The sequence below is a fragment of the Notolabrus celidotus genome, chromosome 6 (genome assembly GCF_009762535.1).
Source record: "Notolabrus celidotus isolate fNotCel1 chromosome 6, fNotCel1.pri, whole genome shotgun sequence".
Taxonomy (NCBI): Eukaryota; Metazoa; Chordata; class Actinopteri; order Labriformes; family Labridae; genus Notolabrus; species Notolabrus celidotus.
In genome coordinates, this window is record NC_048277.1 from 37,259,076 (window position 1) to 37,274,064 (window position 14,989).

Here is a 14,989-nt window from a genome sequence, read left to right on the forward strand (position 1 = left end):
ATGCTCATGATGGATTAAGGTGGGGTCAGACTGAGTCTTACCCTGTCTTGGTGTTGGGTCTCTGTTCATAATTTGACATAGAGTGGTCTAGACCTCCTATGTTTGTAAAAGCGTCTTGAGATAACGTTTGTTGTGATTTGGCGCTATACAAATAAAGATTGATTGATTGATTGATAGCCTCTTCTTGGTGCCGCCAATGACGACTAAACCGAGTATTGAACTCTTGGTTTTATAGATTCAGAGATGACTTGGAGATGATGATATGGATGAGGATGAGGATCAGTACCTCCAAGTCTAAGGTCATGGTGCTCAGTCAAAAAATGATGGCTTGCCCACTCCATGAGGGAGGAGAGACTTTACCCCAAGCGGAGGAGTTTAAGTATCTCAGGGTCTTGTTCACGAGTGAGGGGAAGAGGGAGCATGAGATTGACAGACTGCAGTGATGCGGGCGCTGTACCGGTCTGTTGTGGTGAAGAGAGAGCTGAGCCAGAAGGCAAAGCTCACGGTTTACCGGTCAATCTACGTCCCAACCTTCACCTATGATCACGAGCTGTGGGTCGTGACCGAAAGAACAAGATCACGAATACAAGCGGCTGAAATGAGCTTTCAGCCTTAGAGAGAGAGGGTCAGGAGCTCAGACTCAAAGTAGAGCCGCTGCTCCTCTGCATCCAGAGGAGCCAGATGAGGTGGTTTGTGCATCTGGTCAGGATGCCTCCCAGACGTCTCCCTGGGGGAGGTGTTTCGGGCATGTCTGTCTGGGAGGAGGTCATGAGGAAGACCCAACACATGCTGGGTGAGATTATATCTCTCAGCTGGCCTGGGAACGCCTCGGTATCCTCCCAGAAGAGCTGGTGGAAGTGACCGGGGAGAGGAGTGTCTGGGCTTCCCTGCTGAGGCTGCTGCCCCCGTGAACCCGGATAAGAGGAGGAAGATAGATGGATGGTTGGCAGGTAGTTATGAGATATAGAACCCTGTCAAGGTGAGACAAGACCCTGATGCGAAGTGGAGGGATCCTTCTCACCCTGTTGGGATTCTAATTCCCATAACTACCTGCTAATACATCATCTTTTTATTATGTGTATAAAACAGTGCAAAAATAACCTATCATTTCATATACTGTACGTCTGTGTGTAACCCAGCTGACACTTGTTAATGCATGCTCAGACCGATCCCTTTCAAAGGCCACTGGTAAAGGTCTGCACATTAACTGTGATCAATTAGGATAATCAAATACCAAAGATCCCCTGAGGTCTGAGGGTGACGATCCATTAGTTTCCCTTTAGGTGTAATGCAGCCGGTCTGCCATGCCGCTGGAGTACAGCTGCTGTCAGTCAAACACCAACCCGCTCCCCCTTTAAACCAGCAGACTGAGCCCGCTCACAGTAAAGCTCCTCTTCCTCTCTGAAGGTCGGGATCAGCTCCTCTGAGTCGTCCCTGCTCTCTGCAGCGTTGCGTCGATAGATTCTCTGTCAGCGATGTATCGATTGTGATCTATAATTAGTGTTCTGTTTGTTTGTGTGCCAGCAGCAGCGGCAGAGGCTTGTTTGGATAATAGAGACACGATTGTTGCTTCTCTTGAAGGTGTGTTGTGCTCTGATTGGCACAATCCTGGCAAGTCTTTTTAAAGTCACAGGACGGAGGCGTTAAAGGTCAAACTGTCACAGCGAGCCCTGAAGTGGTTTTAGCATTCTAGCATCATTACTGGAGCGTTGCTGTGCATCCTCTGTTGGAATATAACGTCCTTCAGCGCTAACATTTGTAGCTCCTTAACTCATGAAAGGCGTTTTTCAGCTGGAGGAACTTTACCCTGGAACTACGTGCATTTCCACCAGTGGACCCAGGGTCTAAATTTACTTCAGGGGTAGATAATCTCCCCCCTAAAAAGCCCCTGCTAGGGGGGTAGTACTTTTCAAAGGTCCTGGGACTTTCGGGGGGCGGGGCCTGCAATGCTGAGCGTGTCTGATTGGTAGATTAACCGCAGTGTTTTTATTCCTCCCTCCGTCCACAATAACATCACACACATCTGTGATTCTCTTGATTTCTCTTTCTTTCATTAGTTTTTATTTGTTCTATCTTTTTTGTATATGTGTGTGTACTTTTCAAAAGAAGAAGCTGGGATTCTCTGGGTCAACTTTTTGCCAATTTTTTTTTTTCATTTTGTTTGGCCAAAAAAAAATTCTTAAGTTTTTTTTTCAAAAGTTTTTCTTCAAAATTTGAATTAAAAAAAAAAAAAAAAAATCTAATTTTTTTTTGTCAATTGTTTTTTCAAAAAAAAAAAAAAAATTTTCTTCAAAATATTAATTTCTCAAAAAAAGAAAATCAAAAAATTTTTGGTCACTTTTTTTTTTGGACAAATTTTCTTTTGTCAAATATTTTTTTTCGAATTTTTTGGTCAATTTTTTTTGTAATTTTTTTTTGTCAATTTTTTCCAAAAACCATTCACAGTCATTGTTTTTTCCATCTGTGATTCACTTGATTTCTCTTTCTTTCATTAGTTTTTATTTGTTCTATCTTTTTTGTATGTGTGTGTACTTTTCAAAAGAAGAAGCTGTGATTCTCTTGATTTAGCAGCTTGTAACAGTAGTCTTCTCTCAGCCCACCGTGAATGCGTCTCTCCTCCCGGTGTTCCGGTTTTAAAAGTGACCCTGTAAACTGGAGACCTTCAGCTGAACGTGTCAGTGTTTGTGGAGTTTACACAGCTGTTGAAACACAGAGGGAGTTCCTGGGAATGCAAACTAGTTTAGTTTTTATTAAGATTTCAAAATATCCTCAACAGATATTTAATGATGGTCTAAAGACGTTTATGAGGGATGCATCCGGCTGAGAGTCTCCAGTTAACAGGGTCGCTGTTTAAACCAAAACACCGTCCGATCTCTGCCACGGCTTTTTGAGTTCAAAAGGATTTTAAAGCCGTGTTGAAACGTCTTTGCTACTCGCGCTTATCTCCTCTCACGTGTTGATGATTTTTCAATGTTTTAACGGCAGGTGCAAAATTTTCACTTCTTTTCATGTTTTTCTGCTTTTGGAGCACAATTTTAAATTTGAGGAAAATTATTTTTTTCGACAGGCTCTGGGTCAACTTTTTTGTCAAATTTTTGTTGTCAAATATTTTTTTTTTTTAATTTTTTCAAAAATAATTTCTTCAACTTTTAAAAAAAAAAAAAAAAATTTTTCAAATTTTTTTTTTCAAAAAATTTTTTTCAATTTTTTTTATTTTTACAAAATTCTTTTTTCAATTTTTTTTTTCAAAATTTAAAAAAAGAAAAAAAAAAAAATTCGAACTTTTCCAAAAACCATTCACAGTCATTGTTTTTTCCACCTGTGATGAATGGCATTCGTCTTTGTTTTACTGCCCTCTACTGGTCTGGTGGTGTAGTGTCAAAGGATTTTAAAGCCGTGTTGAAACGTCTTTGCTACTCGGGCTTATCTCCTCTCACGTGTTGATTCAGTGAATCCATCTGTGATGAAATATAGCACCATCTAAAACAGCACCAGCTGAGTCTCTTCATGCTAACAGGCTAACTGTTGTGTTGCTCATAATGATACCTGCCTGTCCGTCTGCTTCTATGGTGTCATCTCTGATGAATGGCATTCCTTTGTTTTACTGCCCTCTACTGGTCTGGTGGTGTAGTGCATTTACTTTTGAACAATCTACCCGGGACTTCAGCCCTGCTGCCCGAAACGCAGACAACAATGGGGGCACAGGAACCTTTTAGATCAGGGTAAAGTAGTTCTGGGGGCTAAAAGACCCCGGAACTCTTGGTGGAAATGGATCTGTTGGAGGGTGAAAGGAACATTCAGTCATCTTTCGCTCCCTTGAAGAAGAGACATTGGAGATATTTATAGCAAGGATGAATTTATCTGGGATAAAGACTTTCTTTCATTCAGGGAAAACCTTGTTTTTCACTCTGCGGATCCGTTCTTCCACCTGGAGACTCCACAAACACAGTCTCACCAGCAGAGAACATGAATATTTCATTCTGTTCCCCTGCTTTGTTGAACGATGTGTTTGCTGACTTAAGAGCCTCATTGTTTTCTCACCGTTTTTACAGCAGTGTTCCTCCCTTTTGTATTCCTCTGTGATCCACATTCCCTTGAAATACCCCGAGTGAAAATGAAAGCTGGATTTACATTTGAAAGCCTCCGGTGTGTTTTCCCCGTGTATGTTTTTATGTGCCTTTGTGCTGCAGTTTGTTTGGTTGGAAACGTCAGCACATGAAGAAGTGGTGTCAACAGAGGCTGAGTGTCTCTCTTTCCTCTGTTTGAAAGTGGCGATAATAACGGGGGGGGGGGAACGCTGCGTCCGTGTCGGAGATCGAGCAGATGTTTTAGCGTTCAGCGGCACTCTGGAACATTTTGCAAACACTTTGCTGTGAAGAGGAGGAAGTGTCTGAACGGCTTCTCAGTGATGACTTCATTATGAGGAAAAGGGGAGATCTGAAGCTGTGAGGCTGACTCGTTATAGTCCTAAAATACAAAGCTAAAAATCCAAGACTGCAAACCGTTTGAGACTTGACCTGAGATATGGTCTGAGACTTGAATTTGATCGTGTCTGGAGGTCATGACTTTAAGTCTTTGACATTGATGGTCTTGACTTTGGTGATCCTTGTCAGGACTTGTGTGCTCTTAACTTTGGACTTGTTAGTCTTGCCATTTAGGCCTTGCCATTTTGATTATGGGGCCCGCTTCGTCTTTAAATTTCCAATTGTCAGTCCCGTCTTGGGACTTGGCTCCACTCTAGCCCTTCTTCTCCGTGGCTTTGTTACTCTAGATTTCAAAGGTACTGGTCTTGCCTTGGTACCAATCCTGACTTTGAACTAGGTTGGATGGTTGCCTGACTTGAATAGAGATGTACCTGTTGAGATCGAGTACTGTTGGTCTTGACTTTGGTGATTCTAGTCAGGACTTATGTGGTCTTAACTTTGGACTTGTCAGTCCTGACTCGCTCCTTCTCTCTGGATCTCATTTAGGACTTGCCATACTTACTTTGGGACTTGCTTCATTATTAGATTTCTACTTGTCAGTCCTGTCTTGGGACTTGGCTCCACTCTAGCCCTTCTTCTCCATGGCTTTTACTCTTGACTCCAAATGTAGTGGCCTTGCCTTGGTACCGATCCTGACTTTGAACTAGGTTGGATGGTTGCCTGACTTGAATAGAGATGTACCTGTTGAGATTGATTATGGTTGGTCTTGACTTTGGTGATTCTAGTCAGGACTTATGTGGTCTTAACTTTGGACTTGTCAGTCCTGACTCGCTCCTTCTCACTGGATCTCATTTAGGACTTGCCATTCTTATTTTGGGACTCGCTTCGTTTTTAGATTTCCACTTGTCAGTCCTGTCTTGGGTACTTGGCTCCACTCTAGCCCTTCTTCTCCTTGGCTTTTACTAGGCTGGACAGTTGCCCGGTTTGACTAGAGATGTGGTCTTGTCTTGTGACTTGAAAATCATAACTTTAGTTTGTTTCCAAGTCAATATTTTCAGGTTTTTGACTTTGCCCTCCCCTCTGGGTCTACAGATCTTATTTGAGAACCTGTTGTTCTTGATTCTCGCCCTTCAAATTTCCACTTGTCAGTCCTGTCTTGGGACTTGGCTCCACTCTAGCCCTTCTTCTCCATGGCTTTTACTCTTGACTCCAAATGTAGTGGCCTTGCCTTGGTACCGATCCTGACTTTGAACTAGGCTGGACGGTTGCCTGACTTGACTAGAGACATACTTGTTGAGATTGATTATGGTTGGTCTTGACTTTGGTGATTCTAGTCAGGACTTATGTGGTCTTAACTTTGGACTTGTTATTCCTGACCGCTGTTGTTGTAGTTAAGTGAAATACGATCTGGTGATAACAAGGAGTGTTTTATTCTGAAAATTAACCGGATGTTTTCATTTTGTTTTGGTGAAACCTGACTTCCTGTCCCGCTCCATCTGCTCTGTTGAGATTGATGCGTCGTGCTCCGGCATCCGGGAAGAATAGAAGTCTTGTGTATCTGATCCGGAGGACCTGATCCGACCTGCCGGATCAGAGACGCAGTCGGAACGCAACGGAGCGGATCCAGAGGAAGTTAACACATTGACTAGAATAGAAACCTATCAGATCTGGTGCTGTGACGGATCAGAGACGGACCGGACATGGATCTGGTGGAATTGGCCGAGACACTGCCAGTGCCCGCTTCTAGCAGCACCTTGTCCCAGTCCTAGTATTTTGGCTTGAAATGGACTTGTTGGTCTGTCTTGGGACATGAGACTTGACCCAGCACCCCTCAACACACACCTACTGGTCTCAAATGTGGTCTTGCTGGCCTCGATTTGGGACTAGAATCTGTGATTCATAACCCCAGTTTTTATGAGCCCCTCTGACGTTTTGAAGACGGCTGAATAATGACTCTGAGTTTTATTATGAAGGGAGATCTGAAGTGAAAGCAGAGCTTACAGTCTGAATAATAAACCATGAATGTAACAGAGCGTGAAAATGTCGGGCAGATGGACATTTGAGTGACATTCAAAATTATTTATGTCGCTTATTTCCCGATGTGCTCTGGTTTAATTTTTCCCTTTCATGCAAATGACTTTACACACATGAAGATCTGCAGAGAATGAACACGGCTGTTAAAGCACAGAGCGGTCTTCGGCTCTGTGATGCTCACATGAATGTTTGAGCAGCTCTGAAATGTGTCTTATATTTGAATAACACTGAGTCAGAGTCAGCGCTGTGAGGAAACGGCATTATTAATCCTCAGCTGATGAATCCGACACAGACTGACTGACTGATAAACAACAGAGGCGATGAAAAAACGCTGCTAATGTAAATGTATTCAGGCGTGTGAGACACTACAGCGAGGCTTTCCCCCCCGAACTCATCCCATCAACGCTAACCTCTGTAATTAGTTTGCCGTTTATCTAATTTCCAAATCTAATTGAAACAGAAGGACGAGAGAGAGAGAGAGAGAGAGAGAGAGAGAGAGAGTGTGTGAGAGAGTGTGTGAGAGAGGTGAAGACAGAAACATGTCCGTCCTGTCAGGAGGGAATTAAATTTACCCTGTAAGTGATGTGTAATTGAAATGCCAGCAGGCGTGATGGAGCTGTCTGTACAGCGTGCCTCCTCACCTCAGTCAGACTCTCACTGTCATCATCATCAGTCAGGGAGACCTGCTAGTACACAGGAAGTCAAACTGTAATTATGTGGCCAAACAGGACGCTCACATTCCACCTTATCTCACTCAGAAAGCTCTTTTTGACGACATCAAATCTGCATAATGCAACAGGTCTCTGACTGATCTGACTTTATTGTCAAAGTCAGGAGATTGTTGAAGGCATCAGGAGAGGTGTAGAGTGTGTGAGCGGGAGAGAGGAGAGACAAGAGGAGAAGTTCTTCATTCATTCAAACATTGATTGTTGCTTTGTTGGTTGTCGTGGTAACGGCCGACAGTGACCGGTTATTAAAGATCAACGTGTTCACCAATCGGCTCGTCATCACTACAGCGTCCGGACGGACGCTACAGTACATCTACATTTCTGTAGGACTTACTAAATGTCATTAATTCTTCTGCTTGTCAGAGCCCCCGTGGTGAGAGCTTTTTAGACTCTGATCCGGACTACAGTCCTGAGCAAAGCCCCTCATGGGGTCAGAGGGGACAGGCCCGAGGTGGAGCGAGAGGGGCAGTCAGTAGAGTCAGGGGAAGCAGAGGCAGGAGACGGGGAGTGAACGCCGGGGAAATGTACGCTCTGCAGGAGGCGGGCAGAACGGCAGGATGGGATTTGAATGGTTTGAAATTTTGGCACCCAAAAATGGTGATTGGTTGGTGTTTTCCCAGGTTTACTCCGGCTGTAGATAGCAGCTTTTTTTCTCTCTTTTTTAAGAACACATTATGTATTGATTACCATCAGGACATAAAGATCATTTTAACCAGTAGAACAAAAATTGGATCTAAATCTGAACACCAACCCCTACATCTCTTTGCACATAAATAAGGTAAAAGAATAAAATAAAATTAAAAATTAAAAAAAGAAGGCAAAAGAATAGAGGGGAAAAAAAAGAAAGAGAAAAAAAAAAAAAAAAACATGGGCCAAAAGAGATAATGTTCATACAACTTCAAATTTCATATTTCATGTGTATCTTTTTTTACAATAAGTAAAGCATAACATTTTATAAAGGGATAAGCAGCCCGTAAACTTCATGATAGAGTTAAAAAGAAGACTTGATAAAAAAAAAAGAATAATAAATAACCAAGTAAGAAAAGTCTATCTACATATACACATATACACATACATACATAAGTATACATATATACACATGCATGCATGTATATACAAACATATATATAAACAAGAGAAGAGGTACTTCACATATTTAGGCAAAGTCCAAGTTCAATTTACCGCTAATCAGCAAGCCCATTGCACAAAACACTGCGTTCCAAAAAGTGCACAAAGGGTTCCCACAACTTTTCATATAATAACAGTTTTCCTCTGTATGTATCTAATTTTTTCCATAGACATGCATGTAACCATGTTTTTTAACCCATGCCCCAATACTGGGTCTTTCAGGTTTTTTTTCCAGAACAGTCCTATCAGCTGTTTTGCCTGCACGATGCACAACTTTGTAAATATAAATTCTTCCTTTCTCCATGAAAGGTTGAGAGGATAAACAGCAACATTTATCAGCTCCAACGTAACATACCATGCTCAGAGTCGCCATAGTTCCCTTTGTTTACCGCTCAAACAAGCAGAAAATGCATCGGGATTGGAAACAGGAGATCTGACTAGCATAGAAATCAGACCGTCTACAAGCATTTAGGCGGAGTATTGCCGACACAAGGACGCACAAGTATGTAGAGTTCACGATGGCATAGAGTCAACACAGAAGTATAAACCAGGTTTAATGGATTACCCCAAACACTGCCCCCTAGTGGCTGTCTCTGGTACTGAATAAAATGCTGTTGGATGAGGCCTTCTTTTCCTTTTGTTCCTTTGGGCCTTATGTCTTTAAAGAGAGAGCTGTGAGAGGAAACTAAAACAGTACACTTTGTCATTCTGTAAATTAAATATCAATGAAAGCTACTTAATAAAGTCACAGAAGAATAAGTATCAGCTTTAATCCTTTCATCTGAGCGTAACAGAAGATTAAAAAGAGTTCCATAGCTCATGATGAGGCACAAACACAGTCACACTCAGCGTGAGATGATCAGGTCTGAGCCCAAAAAACAAGTGGGATCCAGTCCAGAGGAGCTCCTTCCACAGATGTCAGAGCCAGACCTGCGGGGACGCGGGGCTTCTTGTAAATCTTAAACGCTGCCTTCAGGCCCCATTTGAATTTCTAGCATCAAACATGTGTATTCTTTAAATATTGAGGAGGCACTCATCATCTGCGGCGAGCTGGGATCCTCTGCTTCCCGGCCGTACATCTCCTCTCTGCCTCGGCTGTCTGACATCATCGGCTCTCCCCTCGCCGTTCGAGGCTCATTCATTACCGCCGTACAGACGTGTAATCAGTCTTTACTGCCGGTGCAAATGTCTCCCCTCGGACAGATCCCCCGCCGCCCGCCTGCTATTAAAATTAAATTGGATTTCATTTCTAAGCTCCTATTAATTCTGAGAAGTCTTGTCTGTTGATGGAGGGTGCAGTCCAGCAGTTAGTTCCCTCCTCCTCTCTTCCACGGCTCGCTCCGTTGCCGGCGGCGTGATCGCAGAGCTTCGCCGCTCTAATAACCGTAATTACTCTGAGAAAATTTTAAGAGGGACTCGACAGAGTTTCAAATAAAACATGAGGATGTCTTCTATGAGCTGATTATTTAATCACAGCTAATGAGATGGACTCAATGTATTTTTTTAGGGTTAGTTAAAGGAAACGTGTCTCATCTCAAATTCACTGCATCCATCGTAAGTCAGTCTGAACCCGGCGGCAAGGACGGACGCCAAAACCTTTGAGTGTGAGACGCACCGAGAGAGCTCAGACTGACAGGAGGGGAAGTTTGTTATCAGGACCTGCTTTGGTGTCTGCTTAATCTCTGAAGGTTTGATGCTTTCTGTCAGATGTCAGCCTCTGTTTGGAGAATGAGTGTAAAGTCATGGCCAAAAGTTTTGAGAATGACACCAATATTACATTTTCACAAAGTCTGCTGCTTCAGGGTTTTTAGGTGTTTTTGTCAGATGTTTCTATGGTATAATGAAATACAATTAGAAGCATTTCATAAGTATCAAAAGCTTTTATTGAGAATTACACAGAATTCATGCAATAAGTCAATATTTGCAGTGTTGACCCTTCTTTTTCAAGACCTCTGCAATTCTCCCTGGCATGCTGTCAATCAACTTCTGGACCAAATCCTGACTGATGGCAGTCCATTCTTGCACAATCAATGCTTGGAGTTTGTCAGAATTTGTGGGTTTTTGATTGTCCACCCGCCTCTTGAGGATTGACCACAAGTTCTCAATGGGATTAAGATCTGGGGAGTTTCCTGGCCAAGGGCCCAAAATCTTAATGTTTTGTTCCCCGAGCCATTTTGTTATGACTTTTGCTTTATGGCAAGGTGCTCCATCATGCTGGAAAAGGCATTCTTCATCACCAAACTGCCCTTGGATGGTTGGGAGAAGTTGCTCTGGGAGGACGTTCTGGTACCATTCTTTATTCATGGCTGTGTTTTTAGGCAAGATTGTGAGAGAGCCCACTCCCTTGACCGAAAAGCAACCCCACACATGAATGGTCTCAGGATGCTTCACTGTTGGCAAGAGACAGGACTGATGGTAGCGCTCACCTCGTCTTCTCCGAACAAGCCTTCCTCCAGATGCCCCAAACAATCGGAAAGGGGATTCATCAGAGAAAAGGACTTTACCCCAGTCCTCAGCAGTCCAGTCCCTGTACCTTCTGCAGAATATCAGTCTGTCCCTGATGTTTTTACTGGAGAGAAGTGGCTTCTTTGCTGCCCTCCTTGACACCAGGCCTTCCTCCAAAAGTCTTCGCCTCACTGTGCGTGCAGATGCACTCACACCTGCCTGCTGCCATTCCTGAGCAAGCTCTGCACTGGTGGTGCCCCGATCCCGCAGCTGTAACACCTTCAGGAGACGGTCCTGGTGCTTGCTGGACTTTCTTGGGCGCCCTGGAGCCTGTTTGGCAACAATTGAACCTCTCTCCTTGAAGTTCTTGATAATTGGATAGACGGTTCACTGAGGTGCAATCTTACTCGCTGCTATAAACTTCCCTGTTAGGCCCTTTTTGTGCAATGCAATGATGGCTGCACGTGTTTCCTTGCAGGTAACCATGGCTAACAGATGAGGAACAATGGTGTCATGCACCATCTTCCTTTTAAAGTGTCCAGTCACTCAATCATGACAGATTGATCGCCAGCCTTGTCCTCATCAACACCCACACCTGTGTTAATGTGTGTGACACCTGTGTGTCATTGAAATGATGTTAGCTGGTCCTTTTGTGGCAGGGCTGAAATGCAGTGGAAATGTGTTTTTGGTGATAAAGTTCATTTTCAAGGCAAAGAGGGACTTTGCAATTAATTGCAGTTGAGCTGATCACTCCTCATAACATTCTGGAGTATATGCAAATTACCATTATAAAAACTGAAACAGCAGACTTTGTGAAAATTAATAGTTGTGTCATTCTCAAAACTTTTGGCCATGACTGTACAAAAGCACATGGAAAGTGAAACAGGGAGTTTTTATGTGTGACTTGTGCATTTTTCTCGACTCTGATTTCAATCGATACGTCCAACAAAAAAAAGGTGAGGGACTACGTTTCATAACTAAGGTTTCTCATCATTACGAGAATAACTTCTTCAACTTTTGGAGACAATACTTCACTGTGGAGCCCCTGAAGTCCACAGAAGGGGATCATTTTAATCTCACAGTCATGCATTTCCAGCTTCCCAACTTGACAGAACTGACAATCTGTCCAAGGACGACTGGGTTTCATTCATAGAACACAACAAGTTTTCTATTATTTTATTTTTCTGGTATTTATCTGATTTTAATTTTTTTGATTTATTTGTATTTATAGCTGATGTTATTGTTATTACATTTATTTTTATTTGTATGTCTTATTCTTATGCTTTGTACAAAGAGAGCACAGTTTACCTAAGTCAAATTCCTTGTGTGTTCAAACCTACCTGGCCAATAAAGCTGATTCTGATTCTGATTTAATCATATTTGATTTTATTTTTTCTGATATGTCTCTGATTTTATTTTATAGTAAAGCTTTTATTATATTTCATTTTATTCATTAGATATTTTATGTGATTTTATGATTTGAGTTAAACAATTCTGAAATGAAAAAGAAAAATCAGAGAAGTATTAGAAAAATGTAATTAATAATAATAATAATACATTTTATTTATAAAAGCGCTTTAAAAGGTTCTCCAAGCGCTTTACAGGAAAATACAATTATACAATAGGAAAGCAAAGGAAAGGAAAACAGTGCAAAAAAGCAAAGAAAAGCAAGGCAGCAAAATAAAACAAAACAAGAAAAAAAATCAATCAGTTATAGTTTAAAAGCCTTTCTAAAAAGGTGTGTTTTGAGTCCGGATTTGAATTTGGTGAGTGAGGGAGAGAATCTGAGGCGTTGGGGGAGAGAGTTCCAGAGGGTGGGGGCAGCGACAGAGAAGGCTCTGTCCCCCCAGGTTCGGTGCTTGGGTTTGGTGAGAGGGGTGAGGAGGTTGGCGTTGGTGGAGCGGAGGTTGCGGGAGGGATTATATGGCTGCAGAAGGTCGGTGAGGTAGGAGGGAGCTAGGTTGTGGAGGGCTTTGTAGGTGATGAGGAGGATCTTGTACTGAATTCTTGAGGGGATGGGAAGCCAATGGAGGTTCTGGAGGACTGGGGTGATGTGGTCTCTGGAGCGGGAGTGAGTGAGGAGGCGTGCAGCTGAGTTTTGTATGTATTGTAATTTGTTGAGGAGGGTGTTGGGTGAACCGTAGAGGATGCTATTGCAATAATGGAGTCTTGAGGTGATGAAGGCGTGGATGAGAGTTTCAGCTGCTGTGAAGGAAAGGGAGGGGCGGAGACGGGCGATGTTTTTGAGGTGGAAGAAAGCAGTTTTTGAAATATTGTTAATGTGTTGTTGAAAGTTAAGTGACTGATCAAAAATGATACCAAGGTTACGGATGTGGGTGGATGCTGAAACAGTGGATTTATCAATAGTGAGTGAGAAGTCTGGGCAGGTGGAAGTGAGGGATTTATTTAAATAATTAAATAAAAAAAAAACTATCAATACAATAAAATCAGATAAATACCAGTAAAATAAATTAGTTTGGCAACTACCCTGTTAGTTTCCAGGTAAAAAAATCTTTAATTAAAAGAAAACAGACAAATAATTCATATGAAAGTGCAACATAAGCACAGAGCTACAACAACACCAAATGAACCCATGAAAAATCCAACTCAATTAAATTTGACGACTGCATAATCGTTGCTTTTACCACTATAAAATGAATAAACCAGTTTAACCTGTCGAAATCCATCAAAATGAAATGTTATTACATTTTGTATTTAAAGGGGACATATCACGCTTTTTTCATCAACATATATTGGTCTAAGAGGTCCCCAAAACATGTCTTTAAAGTTTATGCTCAAAAAAACACTTTGAAATCAGATTTTGGTCTGCCTGAAAAACCCTCTTCTTCATTCCTCCTCAGAACAGTCTGTTTTCCCTCTGACCACGCCCCCTCAGGAAGTGGATGTGCCTCGGCTCTCCAGCACGTTGATCTAATGTTTACATGTTGGCTGAATATACACGGCTGCTCAGAGATCACGTTACTTCAACCCTCTGAATCTGATCCAGAATCTGATCCTGACGGAGAGGCGCCTGCAGCAGGACCTTTCTGAACCATTGGTCATAGATTTAGTGTTTCTTGTTGTTTTAATTTATCAGTATGTAGACGTGTGTTTTTGTACACAGCTATGAACATATAGCTATGTGGCTATGCTAACTAGCGCTAGCACTTATCCATGATAAATAAAAATCATCCACTAGATCTTCAAATCTGCAGACGTGGGGAGTAAAACCGACCTCTGCCAGAGAGGCAGCAGGACCTTTCTGAACCATTGGTCACAGATTTAGTGTTTCTTGTTGTTTTATTTGTCATTATGTCGACGTGTGTCTTGGTACACAGCTACAGCTACAGCTATGAACATGTAGCTATGTGGCTATGCTAATTAGCGCTAGCACTTATCCATGACAAATAAAAATCATCCACTAGATCTTCAAATCTGCAGATGTGGGGAGTCAAAGCGACCTCTGTGTTTATTAAGACAGCCTACAACTAGCATGCCTCCCTCCTAAGCTCCTTGTTAGCACACACGTGTGCAGGGAATGAAAAACGGAGGAGGGGTTGAGTTGTATTTTATACAGTCTATGGGCTGAACAAGCTCCGAGCTCTGACTCCGTGACATACCGGATATTGTTGTGACGTAACAAAAACACTGAAAACTGAAACGGCTCGTTTCACACACATTTACAGAAAGGTGGAGAAATCAGAACAGGGGCAGAATGGAGTCTTTTCATTCTCGGGGGGTTTGTAGACAGGGACACATATTTCAGGTAGAGAACCATTAAAAAGTCAATTTTGCATGATATGTCACCTTTAATGAAATATGATTAAATATAAAACATGCTATTTTAATATTTGAAAGCACATTTTATTATTTTTTTAACTATTTGTTTTATTTTTACAGTTTGACTTGACAAAAATGATCAGTTTCTGCAGCAGCTGATTGCACGTCTTAAAGGGGCAATTTATCATAATGTGCATGCACAAGATAACATGTGCAAAAGATCATTCCCTTATATCTATGACTTCAGGGACTCCGTACTTTAATACACCTCTTTCTGAGCTCTGCACCTTCTAGTTTGTCAACAGTTTATACTAAAAACAAGTTTACAATCAGAAGACTCTTATTTTGAAATTATGAAATTGTAATGAAATAATGATGGGATGTCGTCTCTTCGTTCTTGTTTCAGGTCTGGAGAAAGTGGGCCGGGACTCCACCTACGAGCAGGAGGGG

At 42.1% G+C, this 14,989-nt stretch overlaps 1 protein-coding gene across 1 annotated transcript in view; it reads left to right on the forward strand.

The window, feature by feature from the left end:
• Positions 1–14,989, forward strand: part of LOC117814073 (metabotropic glutamate receptor 8-like) — a 151,650-nt gene that overhangs the window by 82,622 nt on the left and 54,039 nt on the right. The window contains exon 7 of the mRNA XM_034685185.1: positions 14,946–14,987. Coding sequence (XP_034541076.1) covers positions 14,946–14,987 — 42 coding nt within the window. The remainder of the gene's footprint in view (positions 1–14,945; positions 14,988–14,989) is intronic.